The sequence below is a fragment of the Melospiza georgiana genome, chromosome 6 (genome assembly GCF_028018845.1).
Source record: "Melospiza georgiana isolate bMelGeo1 chromosome 6, bMelGeo1.pri, whole genome shotgun sequence".
Taxonomy (NCBI): Eukaryota; Metazoa; Chordata; class Aves; order Passeriformes; family Passerellidae; genus Melospiza; species Melospiza georgiana.
In genome coordinates, this window is record NC_080435.1 from 22610266 (window position 1) to 22627573 (window position 17308).

The 17308-nt window shown below is 52.0% G+C and overlaps 2 protein-coding genes across 2 annotated transcripts; both read right to left on the bottom strand.

The window, feature by feature from the left end:
• Nucleotides 1–8070: 8070 nt before the first annotated feature.
• Nucleotides 8071–8988, bottom strand: LOC131084578 (mas-related G-protein coupled receptor member D-like). Its single transcript, XM_058026152.1, has one exon. The coding sequence runs from the start codon at nucleotides 8986–8988 to the stop codon at nucleotides 8071–8073; it is 918 nt and encodes a 305-aa protein (XP_057882135.1).
• Nucleotides 8989–15002: 6014 nt separating this feature from the next.
• Nucleotides 15003–15923, bottom strand: LOC131084579 (mas-related G-protein coupled receptor member H-like). The gene has a single exon (XM_058026153.1). The coding sequence runs from the start codon at nucleotides 15921–15923 to the stop codon at nucleotides 15003–15005; it is 921 nt and encodes a 306-aa protein (XP_057882136.1).
• Nucleotides 15924–17308: the final 1385 nt, after the last annotated feature.

A 17308-nucleotide genomic window follows, 5' to 3' on the forward strand; every position in this document is an offset into this window, starting at 1 on the left:
GGGCTCTGTGCAGATCAGCGGCGCTTCCTGGTCCCTCTTGCTCCTTTGGGATCCATGTCCTAAAGCGGCTCCTGCCAGGTCAGGGACATGAAGGAGAAAGTGCCCAGGTCACCAGGAGCTCCCCATTCAGCCGGCTCCTCTCTGTGCCATGACCTGCTGCTGTTTCGTATGTCTCAGTGCCTGGGCACGGTGGGTTTACAACTTCGGCTTGCTTGGAGTTCCACAGCCTCTGAGTTACTGATTTTGAATTTTTTTTTGTAATCCATCCCCACATTCAGACACATTCTGGTTTTCCAACACAGCTCCTCCTCCGTCCCGCCTTCCCGGAGCTTGTGCAGCGCTTCGGGCTTCGACTGCCCACAATGGTCAGAGATCAGCATTACAACTCAGTGTGAGCACAGTACTCGTATTAGAAAAACTCCAAAGCTTAAAGATTTCGGGGTTTTTTTTATAACACAGAAGGAGAAGGATGCTCCCTGTGATCCCAACGCCTCTCCTGCCATCCAGAGGCACCAGCCATGCAGCGATTTGGGAAATCACCACCACCCCGTGCTGGGTGTGTCCCCAGGGATTAAGGTGTCCCATTCTTTGCAGGCAAGATCTCCCTGGAAACACCATGGAACTCATCTGCTGAGCCAAAGGAGATGGAGTTCATTCCCTGGGCCAGAGGCCATGAGGGTCATTCCATGGGGAATAGAGCTGGGGAACAGCACTGAGCCCAGCTGCACTGCTTGGAGCCATGTGGATGCAGGAGGGAGGAGGAAAGCCATGCTCCAATGTGCTCCCTGCAGAGTGTTATGTTTGCACAATTATCCCATCATAATAATAACCAAACAATATTAAAAGTAGTAACCATTTTAATTAAATAGTTAAAATAAAAAAATATAAAATTGGATAGAATATAATTTGATGAAAAGAAGGGATAATTTGGTTCCAATAATAGCACATAGGCAAATGATAACCACGGGGTACGGAGTGCAGGGTTCTGGGACCCTTGCCACATCAAGTACAAGCTTGCCAACTGAAGATTCCTGCTTATATGCCATGTGCAAACGCCATCTCCTCCCATTTTCGGTTTGTCATATCTCTATCTCTGCCCTTATCACCACTTTACCGTGCATGTGCCACCACTCATTTCGGTGGTCGCACAAGTCTTTGGGGGACGTCTGATCTTCATTTTGTAGTCTTCCTCTGTGTCCTTTAATTCACATTTGGGTTACACATGCGCACCAAGCCTGTACAATGTAAGCTAAGACTAATGTATCACTGCATCTACATATCAAGACAATAAGTCCCTTATAATTAGCATTTTCTGGGACCCAACCAGGTATTGCTTCCTTTCTGCTCATTTTTAGGAACTGCATTTTCAGCTTCTTTCCTCCTGTCCTTCTGAACATCTGCCAGGAGGGGGGAGTGGTGGAGCCCCTCCTCTCCCTCCCTTCTTTGGCATTACAACTTTAACGATTTTATTATTCCCAAATATTATTTACTGTATCAATATTGATTACTGTTCCAATTTTTATTAGCATGAATCATACCACACTGGTGACATCTGTCTTACACAGATCATCTCCTTCAGTGGGTGAGGCAGGAGATGGGGACACAGTGGTCACCTCCATGGATGGATGCTGGGCATGCGTTGGGATGTGGCCCCTGGCTGTGGTCAGAGTGGATGGGCAGTGAGTGCTTGGAGAATCCAGGGATGGACCATGTGGCTCCTGAGCAGCTCCCTGCAGTGGGAAGGATTCAGTGGGGAGGAGTGAGATGTGCAGGGGAGGAGAGTAGTGGAAATTGCTGGGAGACAAAGGTAGGAGGCTTGGGAGTTCAGAAGAAGACACAGATGAGAAGCACAGGGCAGTGAAGGAGAGAGCTGGAGAGGCCACTGTGGTCACCGAGAGAGGGTGTCAGGAACAGAGCAGCTGCTGCAGGAGAGGAAGGTGGGGTAGGGAGGAAGGCAAACATTCCACTGACCTGTTCCCTGTGGGGCAGCAGCAGGCAAAGGGCTCTGTGCAGATCAGCGGCGCTTCCTGGTCCCTCTTGCTCCTTTGGGATCCATGTCCTAAAGCGGCTCCTGCCAGGTCAGGGACATGAAGGAGAAAGTGCCCAGGTCACCAGGAGCTCCCCCCTCCTCTCCCTCTGAATCCTCTCTGTTCCCTGTCCTGGTGTTGTTCCCCAGAGTCAGTGGGGTCACAGGGCTGTCAGAAGTGGTTTTGCAAGTTTGGCTACATAATAGTTCTGCAGCCTTGGGGTTACTGATCTTCATTTTTTTTCAATTTTTTCAAATGGACTTTGTGAATTGCTGTGCAATTCCTTCTCATAGGAAACTGTACTTCCCAGGAGAAGATCGATTCTTGGACTGCCTTCCCTCTCCCAACAGGTTTGTAGCATTCCTCATTTCTCTTCCCTGAGAGGTCATGCTTCCTCCAGCAGCAGGGGGATGCTGGTGGTGCTGGTGGCACTGAAATGTCGGCAGTGCTGGCAGGGCAGGTGAGGCAGCTGGGTGCTCTCCTGGAGTAATTTCCAATCTGGGAATAGCGTTCCATGATCATTGCCAAAACATGGCGTGGGCCCAAGGAAGCAGAGCTGTGCTTCTCCCAATTCTATCCCCATCCCATGCTCATCTTTGCTTCCTATCCCCACCCCACTCTCCATCCTCACCCCACCCTATCACATACCACAGGTTTCCCAGATGGAGCCGCTGCCCCTCTCTGAGTGTGGTGTGTCAGGCTCTGCTCTCCTCGACGACTGCTGGGATCCAGACCCCCTCCAATCCACTCTTACCCTCTCCTGACCACTCCGAAACCACCTCCAAAACCCCACATCCTCCCGGAGCTCCCTTTTCCTCCCCAAACCAGGATCCTGCCCCACTCCAACTGAGAATTTGGCAGTGTCTCTGCTCCTCCTGGCTGTAGAGTTCTAGGACACAGGAGGGAGGAGGAAAGCCCAACTCCAATGTGGTCCTCAGGAGAACACAGGATCGTAATCTTGGCTGGAAACAGCGAAGAAACTGATAAGGAGGCCTCCAGGGGTTTATTGAAAATTCGCAAATTCAGTAACAAGAAGCAAGAACACATGGCCAAAGAAAAGTTAAAGGCAAGGTCACCTTTAATATCAGAGCACTCAGTGAACACGAATACCAGGGACCCCTCTCAATGAACCTCCAGGGCCATCAAAGGACTTCCAGAAGGAAGAGGATGCATGGAAATGAGTTCTAGGAAAATGCTGTTTAGGTACTAGATAAGAAAAACCTTTAATGTCTATGTATGGTTATAGTGGATGAAAACACTGTTGTAAAGTCTCACAACACAAACAGAAATAAGGAGAGATCCTTCTGCATAGCCTTCTGCCCAATACTTCCTTTGCTAGCACCATTAGTTGGTGTTAGGAACTTTATTCTGTCTGATTTTGGTATCACACCTCATCTTTATCTCCACCCCACTCTCCCATCCCATCCCATCCCATCCCATCCCATCCCATCCCATCCCATCCCATCCCATCCCATCCCATCCCATCCCATCCCATCCCATCCCATCCCATCCCATCCCATCCCACCCCACCCCATCCCACCCCACCCCATCCCACCCCATCCCATCCCATCCCATCCCATCCCATCCCATCCCATCCCATCCCATCCCATCCCATCCCATCCCATCCCATCCCAGTTCCTGGGTTCCCAGTCCCTGGCCTCTCCCTGGCTGCAGGTGTGGCCTGTTGGGCTCTGCTGCTCTCCAGTGGGAGATTTGGGATTGGTGGCACCCAGAGCCCTCCTGCCCCCTCCAGCCCCTGTCTGCCTGATGCCTTGGGCTGGCTCCCTGGAACAGAGGCCAGAGCAGGTGAAGAGAATAAAAGGAGGCATTGATGAAAGGCCTTCAAAAGGTTCACCCTGGGCTCTCAAAGCCTCCGAGAGGGGCTGCACCCAAAATGGACAATGGTCATGAGTTTTTCAGACAGATATAAATTTGGTCCATTTACAAATCAGTGGTTTATCCTCCAATTACAGCTCCAGGTAATGAAATCACTTAGCCCCAGTTTGTCCTCCCCCAATTCACATTTGTCTGTACTTTTCTAGGCCTGAGGCAGTAGAGTGTCCTTGAATTTCATGCCTAGAGGGATTGTTTTGTCTGACCAAAATGTGCAGACAGTTAACTAACACTTTACATGGAGTTTAGAGTTATGCACTAATGCAGTACAGGATATGAAAAATAGAAAGGCTAAAATCCTAAGGCATCATGCCCCCTCTGACATCCTCTAGGAATTCCCGCCAGGCTGCCTTCCCCTCCAGACAGCCCCGCTCCTCTCCTGCCCCACTCAGGAGTCCCAGCAGTGTTTCTGCTCCTCCTGGCAATTCCATGCTTCTGCAGCCCAATGAACAGCAGTGGGGCCATCCCTGTAGTGCCTCTTGTTTGTGTCCAGAGGAGGTTGGGGGGCTGGAGAGCAGGGATGGAGCTGGGGAGAGGCATCTCCAAGAGAAAGACGGCCCCAAAGCCTTCCGGGGCAGGCTGGGGTGAGCAGCCCGTGGGGAGGGAGTGGAGCCTGAGGCCCAGGGCTGGGAGGGATGGGAAGGACGGGAGGTGGGTGGGCTGCATGGGGAGTGGGATGGGAGGGTGGTGTGGGAGGGGTGGGACATGATGGAGCTGCTGGGAAGATGTGGTGGGAAGGTGTGGGGTGTGGTGGGGCTGGAGGGAAGGTGTGGGGTGTGGTGGGGCTGGAGAGAAGGTGTGGGGTGTGGTGGGGCTGGTGGCCTCAGGGAAGCCCCAGAGAGGTGGGTGATGCCCCGTGGAGCCCATGGTGACAAACACAGGTCTCACCCTGCTCCTGGAAGGGGGTGGCTGTGCTGAGGATCACGGCCTCCTCCTCTCCTTGCTGCTGCACCACCTGAGCCTGCTGAGGGAGCAGCTGAAGGCAGCGGAGAGGAAGAGTTTCTGAAGGAAGAGACACCATTGCACCTGCTCACAGAATTAAAAATTAAATATCTCTGGGGAGATCTTTTTTGTAACACTCACAGAGCACTCACGGTGGGGAATGCTGAGCCCCTTGGCCATCTTGTCTGTGCCATCCCAACTCTGGGCACTGGGGATCATGGATGCTGCAGGGAGCACAAGCCATGGCTGTGTCCCTTCTGACACCAAGACATTTTAAGACTAACCGAATAAATGTGTTAGACTAATAACAATTTTGAGTCAAAATTGTGAACATATTGGAAATTTATTTGCCATAGGCATGTCCAAAGAAACATCAATTTTTAGGCATTTTCATTCACTATAATATCCGAGATTTTTAATAGATACTCTCCAAATGCTTCCAATTTATTACGTTATGCGATTGGTTTTTTGTTTGTTTCAATTCCTACCAGAATATGTCCTCTATCTTAGTTTAATGTATAACCTGATTTTCCCAGGCAGTGTTTTATTGGCAGTGCTTCAATGCTGGTAAAGAACCCCTTTCCCCTGTCTCCCTGCACTGTTCGTGGGAAGGAGGGAGGGCCTGGGGAGAAAAAAAGTGGTTCAAATATTTTTATTGCTTCTCATTATCATCCTCTGCCTCTATTTATAATAAATTTATATACTACCAGAAAATTTGAACCTGTTGTTTTACTCTTGAAGTGTTTTTTCTCCAAGTTCTCATCTCAACTCATGAGCCCTTTGTTAATTTTTGTCTCCCTCTCCTCTGCCTAGCTGAGAGCAGGAGAAGGTGAGTGAACGGCTTTCACAGGTGCCTGGCGTTTGGCCAGTGCCAAACCACGACAGGCTTGCAGCAGGTTATCAGAATCAGAGCCCACATTTCTTACTGACAGTACCCCTGATGATGCAATAAAAGTTATTGGAGAACAGATGTTGGGGTGCTGGGGTGCCCCTTGCAGCCCTTCACCAGAGCTCATCCTTCTCGTCAGCCTTGGGAATACTTGTGGTTGTTTTTTCCTCATCTCACCCTTTGCAAGCAGGGACACCTTCCACTAGACTGGGCTGCTTCAAACCCCATCCAGCCTGGCCTGGAACACCTCCAGGGATGGGGAGGCCAGAGCATCGCCGGGAACCTGTGCCAGGGCCTCTGCACCCTCACAGGGAGGAATTTCTTCCCAATATTCCCCCTAACCCTGTTCTCTGGCAGTGGGAAGCCATTCCCCCCTTGTCCTGTCACTTCAGGCCTTTGTCCAAGGCGCCTCTCCAGTTCTTGGAGCCTCTTTAGGCCCTGGAAGGGGCTCTAAGGTCTCCCTGAAGCCTTCCCTTCTCCAGGCTGAACAGCCCCAGCTCAGAGACCTCAGAGAAGCCACAGGGAGGGGGTTGATGCCCCGTGGACACAATGGTGACAAACATAGATGTCACCCTGCTCCTGGAAGGGGGTGGCTGTGCTGAGGAGCACGGACTGCTCCTCCCCTTGGAGCTGCACCATCTGAGCCTGAGGGAGAGGCCAAAGCCAGGGCAGAGGGAGAATTTCTGAAGGCACAAAACCACCAGCAAGGCAAGCAGTAAAAACCAGTAAAATCAGTAAAAAGGTTTAATAATAAGCAACAGCACACCAAAGTGCTGTCCCTGTGTGTGTTGGTGTCTGAGTGCAAGGCATGTGAGAAAAGGATGCAAGAAAAGGATAAAAAGGAGGGTAAGTATAAAAAGGAAAATGGCCTAAAAGATTTACAGCACTCCAACTTAGCAGTACTTCAGTTATAGCTTAAAATTAGCCATTCAACAGAGGAATATCCCTTAAGAGCATTTAACCTACGCCTTACAGTTCTTCACAGGCCTGGCCCAGTGAGATGTCTCAGGTACTAACACAGCTGAGAGAGCAGCATTTCTGCCACATTTGCCCCAGCAGATGCAGATGTGTGTGCACACAGCCAGCCAGCCAGGCAGAGTGAGTGCAAGGTGCCTGTGAGCAATTGCCCTGGCAGGCAGTGAAATGCTCCCTGCGGATCCCTTTGCATCTCCTCCCTGGGCCAAGGGCTGGGCCTGGAGCCCTGGGGGGATGGGCCCAGGAGCCGTCGGCGTTCGGGGATCAGCCCAGGGCAGCAGCCGGGAGAGATCCCAGCTGGGAGAGGCCCCAGTGCCAGGGAGCTTCTGCTCAGCGCTGCTGGGCCCAGCAGAGCTCCAAGGCTCTCCTTTGGGGCCGCTGCTCACAGGGCCCCAAGGCATGGGCGGCACTCACAGCAATGGCTCCGCCTGGCCACACTTGGCGCCGGCATCTTCCTGGGACAGTGGGAGAGCAGGGATGTTGTGGCATCCAGGGCAGTACAAGAATTTCCAAGGTTGTTGATGAAAGCCCAGGAGGAGGTTGGACAGCAGCAGTTGCTGGGAGCAGAGGGTGTTTCTGATCAGCGCCACAGGAGCTGAGCCCAGGGGCTGCTCCTCAAGGCTGAGGCCTAAGGAGCCTTTCTGAGATCCCAGTGCAACCTGATTTAGGAAAATTAATCCACAAACATCAGAGGTTTATGTCCAACCTGATTTTAGGAAAATTAATCCACAAACATCAGAGGTTTATGTCCAAACAGGAGACTGAGGAGTCCTTTGACTTTATTTGACTGAAGGTAGAGGCTATGAGGCATTCCCCTGGGATGTCTCAAAATTTGGAGGACATAGCCTCCCTTTTTCTTCTAATTTCCTGGCCGCATTTCCCTTCTCCCTTTCCCCACTGGCTCAGGTACTTGAGAGGTACAGACTGCCTAATACACCTGATACTAACGATTTCCCTCTAATGTATAACCTGTCCTTTTAATTTTTAATTATTATACAATTTAGGGGTTTTTCTTCCCCATTCTTCCTTTCACGTTTTGATGTCTAATTTCATTTATCAGCAAATCTAAAGTTTATTAGTAGATGGAAATATCTTCTTCCATTCATCAATCAGTGGAATCCTTCCCATTGTTTCTTTTATCTCCCAGTGCTAGTTGTATCTACCAGCAGACCCACAGCATGTTTGTAAAGACAAATCCGCCATTGCCCTCATTGGAAAGGGGTTGGGTGATGCACCAGCAGAGGGATGGTGACACTTTAGATATTTAATCATCAGGTGCATTAAGGAGTCCCTCAACCACAGTCCCAGAGTCCCTCAGTAGTGCAGCAGGAAGATTCAACAGGCTCAGAGCACTGTGTCCATGGCAGGATCATGGCTGTGGGCAGTGTCTGTCTCCTCAAAGACCCTCTGGAGGGAGAGCCGGAGGGACCCCACAGAGCAGGGCCTCCAGCACCTCCCCACCAGGAAGTAGATGAAGGGTTTGATGGTGCTGTGGATGCAGGCAAGCAGGAAAACAACCTGGGAGGACACAATGGTGTAGCCGAGGTACTGCAGTAAATTCCAGAGGCTGAGGGGCAGAGTGAAGAGCACAATGAGGCAGATAACAATGTTGAGTATCTTGGGTTGCTGCTGATGGGAGCCAGGCTTGACCTTAATGAAGAGGATTGTGCTGGAAATGAGCACGACGGGAGCACAGAGGAGAAGGTTGAAGGCGTGCACAGAGATGAGAGACACCCAGCAGTGCTCAGATAGCTGGACAAAACACAGAGAAATCATGGTGGCAAAGAGAGTGATGAAAGTGATGAGCAGGGCAAGCACCACCCATGACAGGTGTTGGGGACGGTGGCAGCAGAGCCAGAGCGGGCAGTGGATGGAGCGGCACCTCAGGATGCTGATGGATGTCAGTGTGTACAGACAAAAGGTGTGTGACACCAGTGGCACCCTGAAAAGAAACCACACATACTGCAAGGGCATGGTGACAGAGCAGGACACATTCCCCAGCAGGAAGAGCAGAGGGGAGGGCAATAGAATGAAGAGGAAGAGGAAGTCCAGAAGAGTCAGCATGAGAATGTAAAAGATGGTGCTGTTCCTGGAGAAACAGCGGGAGCCAAGGAGCCAGAGCACAGCCCCGTTCCCAGCCAGCCCACAGAGGCAGATGAGCAGGGTCACACTGTGTATGGCCACCCTGGTGACATCTGTCTCACACAGATCATCTCCTTCAGTGGGTGAGGCCGGAGATGGGGACATGGTGGTCACCTCCATGGATGGACGCTGGGCAGGCAGTGGGATGTGGCCCCTGGCTGTGGTCAGAGTGGATGGGCAGTCAGTGCTTGGAGAATTCAGGGATGGACCATGTGGCTCCTCAGCAGCTCCCTGCAGTGGGAAGGATTCAGTGGGAAGGAGTGAGGTGGGAGGGTTGGGCTGTTCTGCAGAGAATGTGAAAGTAAGGCACAGGACAGAAGATGGGGGACCTGGGGAGGGCCCTGCAGTCACTGGGAGAGGGTGTCAGGAACAGAGCAGCTGCTGCAGGAGAGGAAGGTGGGGTAGGGAGGAAGGCAAACATTCCACTGACCTGTTCCCTGTGGGGCAGCAGCAGGCAAAGGGCTCTGTGCAGATCAGCGGCGCTTCCTGGTCCCTCTTGCTCCTTTGGGATCCATGTCCTAAAGCGGCTCCTGCCAGGTCAGGGACATGAAGAACAAAGTGCCCAGGTCACCAGGAGCTCCCCACTCCCATCCTGCTGGCTCCTCTGTGTTCCCTGTCCGGGTGTTGCTCCCCAAGGCTCGGTGGGGCCATAGGGCAGTCGGAAGTTGTTTTACAACTTCAGCTGCGTCAGAGCTCCACTCCCTCAGAGTTATATATCTTGATTTTTTTTTTTTTCTTGTCCAAAAAGGAATTGGCTTTGGTCAAATGTCCACATGTTGAACTTTGCAAATGGCTTCTCATTTTCTTCTGATGAGAAACATTCCTTCCCTGCAGAATGTCCCATTCTCCAACTGCCTTCTCTCTACCATTCCTCATTTCTCTTCCCTGAGGGCTCATTTTCACTCCAGCAGCAGAGGGATGCTGGTGGTGCTGGTGGCACTGGAATGCTGCTGACAGTGCTGGCAGTGCTGGTGAAGAGTCTGGCTGCTTGTCAGCAACTGCTCCCATTCTAGGAAAAGCTCCAGAACCATTGCCAAAACTACCCCTTTGCCCGAAGAAGTAAAACTGAGGCAAGAATTCCCATTTTTGCATTCTCCCCCAGGCTTGCACAGCTCAAGGGAAGGACAGCACTCAGTTGCTTGCAGCCAGGCTATCAGCACTTGGAGCCCACCCTAATTACTGCCAATCCCCCTGATGATGCAGTGAAAGCTATCAGGGACCAGGGTGCTGTGAACTCCCTGCCAGCCCTTCACCAGAGCTGCTCCTGCTCCTCCTCAGTCCTGGGAACACTTGGGGTCGTTTGTGACACCTGATCCCAGACTGTCCCTTTGCAAGCAGAGATAACTGCCACTATACCAGATTGCTCCAAACCCTATCCAGCCTGGCCTTGGCGACTTTCAGGGATCCAAGGTCAGCCACAGCCTCACAGTGCAGCCTGTGCCAGGGCCTCAGCACCCTCACAGGGAAGGATTTCTTCCCAATATCCAATCTGACTCCACCCTCTGTCAGTGGGAAGCCATTCCCCCTTGTCCTGTCACTCCATGCCCTTGTCCAAAGTCCCTCTCCACCTCTCCTTGGAGCCCCATCAGCTCCTGGATCATGAAGTGTTTGCCCTTGAAAGGACTGGGCTGGTGAGGGGATGTGAGATTCCATAGCTGGGGACACAAACACGGTGTCAGCAGGGAAGAGGGGTGACAGTTCTGGCTCCAGGGCCAGCAGTTTGCAGGAGGAGCATCCCAGATCCCTGAGGCACATGTCAGCCTGGGTAGCAATCATCTCAACTCAGCTTTCTAGGACTTGCTTGGAATTCACTGTAGTCTGCTGTCTGACTGCCAGAGGAGTGCAGAAGATGACTCAGATGAAACCTACAACTTTCTTAGGATTAAAGCCAAGAGAGCAGCATGGATTTGCCTTTCTCAGAAGAAATGCCATTGCTGAAATCCTAAATCATCCCTCTGCTGTGTGCCAGTGCTCCAGCTCATGTACAAAATTAATTATTGCATTAATCTTGTTAAAAACTGTTTGGTGAAGGTGAAGCACTACTGAAAATGTGATATACAAGGGGAAGTTTACCAGGACATTCAACGATATTTAGGACTCGCAGGATCCTAAGGATCCACCACTGGTACGAAACGGGGCAAGTTAAGGCTGTTCAAAAGACAAGATTTTGGGATTGGGGTTGCTTTAAAGTGAAAGATGCAGCTGAGATGGAGCCCAAGTGCTCTGGGCACAGGTGTGGTTGCTGAGGCTCTCTCCCGTTGCTCATTTCCCGGGCAGAGTGAAGAGCAGCTGAGGAGCAGAGCCCTGAGCCCGTGGCAGGCTCTGAGGCAGCTGCCTGTGTGTGAGAGCCCTGGAGAACACGAGGCAGCACGGAGAGCAGGGGCTGTGGCAGGAGCTGGGACAGAGCCCGCGCCGGACGCTGCTCGGGCTCAGCCCGCGGGCTGCGCTCCCCTTTCCCAAGGGACCATTGCAGGGAACCTCCTGCAGATCCCAGCCCAGGGACAGCAGCTGGAGCCTGGCAGCTGAGGGCAGTGCACTGCGGGCAAGTTCTCCAGGCTGCCAGAGGAAACCAGGTCAGACTCTTCTCTTCCACCTTCACCAGGGCCCCCTCATTGGGTGGAGCCTGGTTATTGATTTTGGGGGTAGAATTGAGGTCTGTAGGGAATTAAGAGCTATAAATAGTGTGGGAAAAGGGATGGAATATTGAAACGAGTGTCCTGCTGAAGGAATCCATCAGCTCAGTGATATCAACTGACACCTGAGAGTCAAGCTCAGATCCATCCCAAAGCCATTTGCTCTCTGATATCTCCATGGTCAATCCTCTCCTTCCCTAATTGTTTTCCTGCTCAAGCTCTGTCATTTCCACAGCCAGGAAGGAGGTATCTCCAAGGTTTTTGTGCCAGGCTCTCACTACCAGGCTCCCACATCCTCCTTTCCGTCTGTCCTGTCCCTCACCCCTCCCTGTGCTGCTCCACATGGAAGCTGTGGGTGGGAAAAGATGGGAAAAGCCACGTTTGGGGGACAGCAGCGTTGCTCTGGTGTGTCTGTTTGTCACCCCTGCAGCTGTGTGAGGGCAGGAGAAGCAGCAGAGGTGTCCCCATGAGCACTTTGTCCCCTGGCACGGAGGGAGCCAGCTCTGCCTGCTGGAGCCAGCCCGGTGGGAAGGCATCCCAGGGGAGCTGGAATGAGGAGAGCCACGACAACTGGAGCCAGTGTGACAGCAGGCAGTGGAGCAAAGTGCCTGTCCCGCTGCTGCTGCTGCTGCTTCTGCTGTGCCTGTGTGGGATGGTGGGAATGGGGCTGTGCTCTGGCTCCTCGGACAAGAGCAGTGCCCACCCTCTGATTGACTTCCTGGCTGGGCGCTGTGCAAAGGAGTTCAACCCCTCTGTTAGTGTTGCCTTGCTGAGTGCTTTTGAGGATGTTCCAGAGCCAGGACATAAGGACAACACAGGGGAGTCATCATCAGGTGGAATCATCATGAAAGATACTCAGCATAAAATAGAACCATAAAATTTCCAGAGTTGGAAGGCAGCCACAAGCACCATGGAGCTGAGCCCCTGGCCCTGCACAGGACATCCCAACAATCCCAGCCTGTGCCTGAGAGCACTGTCCAAATGCTCCTTGAGCTCTGTCAGGCTGCTGCTGTATGCTGCAGGGGAACTCCTGCCTGGCTGGATGATGGATGTCATTATGAATCATCATGGAATGGTTTGGGTTGAATCCTGATTTAGGGCAAATTTGGGAGGAAGCATTCAAATGGGATCCCTCTAGAAAATAAATTCAAGCAGCCCCTCCCTCCCAGCTGGTACAGGAAAAGAATTCCTGAGAGAAAAGTGGAAAGAACTCTTTATTTAATTAGCAAAGTATTTGATTCACAAGCATCAAAAATGAAAACAGTATTAAACGATAAAATTTCTTTCTGTTCTGAAGAGTTGGCAAATTCAGACAGTCCTTATTGTGGAGTGTAGTTTGGCTTACTCAGTCCCTTATCAGTCACTCTGGTGCTGGAAAATGCCGCGTCCCAGGCCCCGGTGGGCCACAGGTGTGAGCTCCCAGTGCTCTTCTGGGTTTTCAGTCCAGAGCAGGTTTGAACAGTTCCAAGCCAAAGGAAAACCACAGTCCAGGGAACTTGTCTGCCTCAGCCAGCTGAAAAAGCATAAAGGCAAAGGAGAGCTCTGTGCTGCATGTCTGTGCTGCAGAGAGCACGGTCTGGGAGCAGGAATGGGGAGGAGTGAGCGCAGCTTCTGAAAACAAACTGCTGCATCTGCTCTGCCCCTCTTTGCTCAAGAACCAGTCTGAAATGTGCAAAACCTATTTCTGGGCTAAACAGATCAATGGGGACACAATTGAGCTCATAGAGTCACCCAGGACAGGTTGGAAGGAAAAGTAGAGATCACCTCATTCCATCTCTCCTTCTTCCATGAGAAGCGACAGCCAGGAAACCTTTTGCTTTGAAGTCTTGCTCTTTTGAAAGGAAGCTAAGCAGGGAGTGGCCTGGATGACAGTGAAGATAAGAAGTGCCTGGGAAGCAGAAAAAGTACATGGAAGGATAATGGTCCTTCTGCACTTGCTTTGGGAGGGTACAACCTGGCTGAGTTGTTCTTCCCTGGACAAGAGGCTGTACCTTGGAAAGTTTGTCTTTCCAATGGACAGGAAATGGGCGTTAGGGATAGAAAAACCCTCTCAGTTGTCAATGTCTCTACTCTTAATTATTAACACCTCTTTTAATAAATGTTCTGAAAGGGTTTCAACCACACGTGTGTCTCCAAAGCCTGACACACCACCCACGGCTTTCACTCTCACTTCCTGTTACAGAAGCAGTGGCACGTTGGTTTCTCCTTGATTTATGGCAGTGGGAAAAAGAAGGGACAACATCCCCCTGAGCAAGAGATGTGGCTGCTGCCCAGGTCTCTCCCAGGAGGAATCAGGAGCTCTTGGCACTGCCAACATCATCCCAAGCATTGCAGGCACATGCCTTAGAAAGGGCCCTGACATGAGACAGGTACCTGCCCTGCTCCCAGACCAGCCAAAGGCTTTGGAGTAGGATAAAAGAAGGAAACGAGTAACTTTGGACACTGTTTCACAGGGACAGGCTCTGCAGTGAAGCCAGGATTTTGTTTATTCAACAAATTCTGAGGCTGGAAAGAAACAAAAATGATGAATCCAAATCTGATTGAGGGGTAGTTACAGAATGGCAAAGATCAGGAGAGGCTGGACTGTGGCTGGAGCTGCTGTGCAGAGTGGCTGTGCAGCTCCTCCTGAGGGTGGCCAGGTTCAGGATGGAGGTGCTCAAGGGCTTCCCTGGACACTGATGCTGGGGAACCAGAGGATGGATGGCCCCATTCTGCAGAAGAGCAGCATAACCCCCTAATTTCTGTGCAAATCAATGGTCCAAGCATGTGGTGATGGGAATTTCCATATTCCGTGTACTTTCTGGATACAGGCACAGGAGTGCAGTGGAGTTCACTATCGATCCTGCACTTTACTCAGAAGGATGTAATTCTGGAATTCAAGAATGTGAGACATTCCCACTGAAAGCATAAGGGAATGTTGCTGTCCCTCCCCAGCTCTGCAGCCCTACCTGGTGTCCCTTCCCATCAGCTGGGAATGCAGGGCTGGCTCTGCTGGACAGAAGGGGAAGGATGCTCCCTGTGATCCCAAGCCCTCTCCTGCCATCCAGAGGCACCAGCCCTGCAGGGATTTGGGAAATCACTGCCACCCCATGCTGGGTGTGTCCCCAGGGATTAAGGTGTCCCATTCTTTGCAGGCAAGAGCTCCCTGTAAACACCATGGATACTCATCTGCTGAGCCAAAGGAGATGGAGTTCATTCCCTGGGGCCGAGGCCATGAGGGTCATTCCATGGGGAATAGAGCTGGGGAATAGCACTGAGCCCAGCTGCACTGCTTGGAGCCATGTGGATCCAGGAGGGAGCAGGAAAGCCATGCTGCAATGTGCTCCCTGCAGAGCATCCCACAAAAATCACCCAAGGCAATGCCCCTGCTCCCTTCTCCTGCAGGAATACACCACCTTGGAGAGCGTGATCCTGTGGTTATTTATTTATGAGGTGACTCAAGGAAACCCTCAGTCTTCGTGCCAAGATCCTTCAGTAGAGCAGTGGAAGGGATCAGCAGGCTCACACTCCCGTGTCCATGTCAGGATCATCACTGTGGTCAGTGTTTTCTTCTGTCTCCTCAAAGACCCTCTGGAGGGAGAGCCGAAGGGATCTCACAGAGCAGGGCCTCTGGCACCTGCCCACCAGGAAGTAGATGAAGGGTTTGATGCTGCTGTTGATGCAGGTGAGCAGCAAAACAACATCTGAGGACACAGTGATGTAACCAAGCTGCTGCAGGAAATTCCAGATGATGATGATGGAAGTGAGGAGCACAATGATGAGGATAACGATGTCACGCCTGTTGGGTTGCTGCTTCTGGGAGCCCCACTTGGCCTTAATGAAATCAACTGTGTGAAAAATGACCACAGGTGCAAGAAAGAAGAGGAGGTTGAAGGTGTACATGGAGATGAGAGCTGCCCGGCAGTGCTCCTGCTGGTGTGATGGGCACAGGAATGTCACTGTGGGAGTGACAGTGAAGAGAGCAAAGAAGGCCCAGAATTGGACCCTGTCCAGGACCCACAGTAGGCGCTCGGGAAGGTCACAGCGGCAGCAGAGCTTGCAGAGCTCGTCCATATACCACACATCGCTGATGTTCATCAGCCAGAAGAGCCCCCAGTATAAAGACACCACTGAGAGCTGGAAAAGGAAATTTAGGTACAGCAGGGGCAGGATATGAGAGCAGGATATGTCCTCCACCAGGAAGAGGAGGGAGGAGGGGGCTGCAAAGAGGAGGAAGAGAAAGTCAAAGATAGCAATGTCAAAGATGCCAGCGTTCCCGCTTTTCACGTTGAGGAGGCCAATGACAGCCCCATTCCCAGCCAGCCCACAGAGGCAGATGAGCAGTGTCACACTGTGCATGGCCATGCTGGTGACATCTGTCTCACAGAGATCATCTCCTTCAGTGGGTGAGGCAGGAGATGGGGACACGGTGGTCACCTCCATGGATGGATGCTGGGCAGGCAGTGGGATGTGGCCCCAGCTGTGGTCAGAGTGGATGGGGAGTCAGTGCTTGGAGAATCCAGGGATGGACCATGTGGCTCCTCAGCAGCTCCCTGGAGAGGGAAGGACTCAGTGGGGAGGAGTGAGATGTGCAGGGGACGAAGGCCGTAGAAAATGTGGAGTGGGGAGACGGAGGGTTGGGCTGTTTAGCAGGTGATGCCGAAGCAAAGCTCAGGGCAGGGGAGGGCGGAGCTGGGGAGGGGCCTGCAGTCACTGGGAGAGGGTGGCAGGAACAGAGCAGCTGCTGCAGGAGAGGAAGGTGGGGTAGGGAGGAAGGCAAACATTTCACTGACCTGTTCCCTGTGGGGCAGCAGCAGGCAAAGGGCTCTGTGCAGATCAGTGGCGCTTCCTGGTCCCTCTTGCTCCTTTGGGATCCATGTCCTAAAGCGGCTCCTGCCAGGTCAGGGACATGAAGGAGAAAGTGCCCAGGTCACCAGGAGCTCCCCATTCCCGTCCTGCTGGCTTCTCTCTGTGCCCTGTCCTGGCGTTGTTTCCCAGGGCTTGGTGGATTCATGGGGGGAGTGGGGGAATCGAAAATTGCAACTTTGGCTACTTCAGAACTCAGAGTTATTTCTGTTGGGTTGGGTGTGGGTTTTTTTTTTTTTTTTTTTTTTTTTTGTTTTTTTTTGTTTTTTTTTTTTCTTTTCCTACAGCACAAGTGGCTTTTGTCATAAACTCTAAATGAAGATTTTTGTGATAGTCTCCTTATTCTCTCCTGATGACAAACACTCCTTCCCTGCAGTGTCCCATTCTCAAACTGCTTTGCCTCTCTAGATAGGTTTTTATCATTCCTTCCTCATTACTCTTCCCTGAGGGATCATTGTCTCTCCAGCAGCTGGGGGATGCTGGTCGTGCTGGAATGCTGGCAGTGCTGGCAGTGTGGTGAGGCAGCTGGGCGCTTGTCAGAAACACCTCCTGTTCCGGGAAGGGCTCTGAGATCATTGCAAAAACATGCTCTGGTCCGAGGAAGCACAGTTGAGCTACTTCCTCCTTCTATCCTGATCCCATCCTCATTCCTGCTCCCCATCCCCATCCCCATCCTATCCCCATCCTATCCCCATCCCCATCCCCACCCCACTCTCCATCCTCACCCCATCCTATCTCATCCCACAGGTTTCCCAGATGAAGGTATTACCCTTACTCTGAGTGGGGCCTGTCAGGCTCTGCTCTCCTCCAGTTGGGAGATTTGGGATTGCAGGCATCCAGACTCCCTTCAACCCACTCCAAGCCTCTCCCGACCCCTACAAATCACTTGCAACACCCCAGACCATCCCCAGAGCCCCCTGTTCACCCCTGTGGGAATTCAGCACATCCCTCTGGATGTCCAG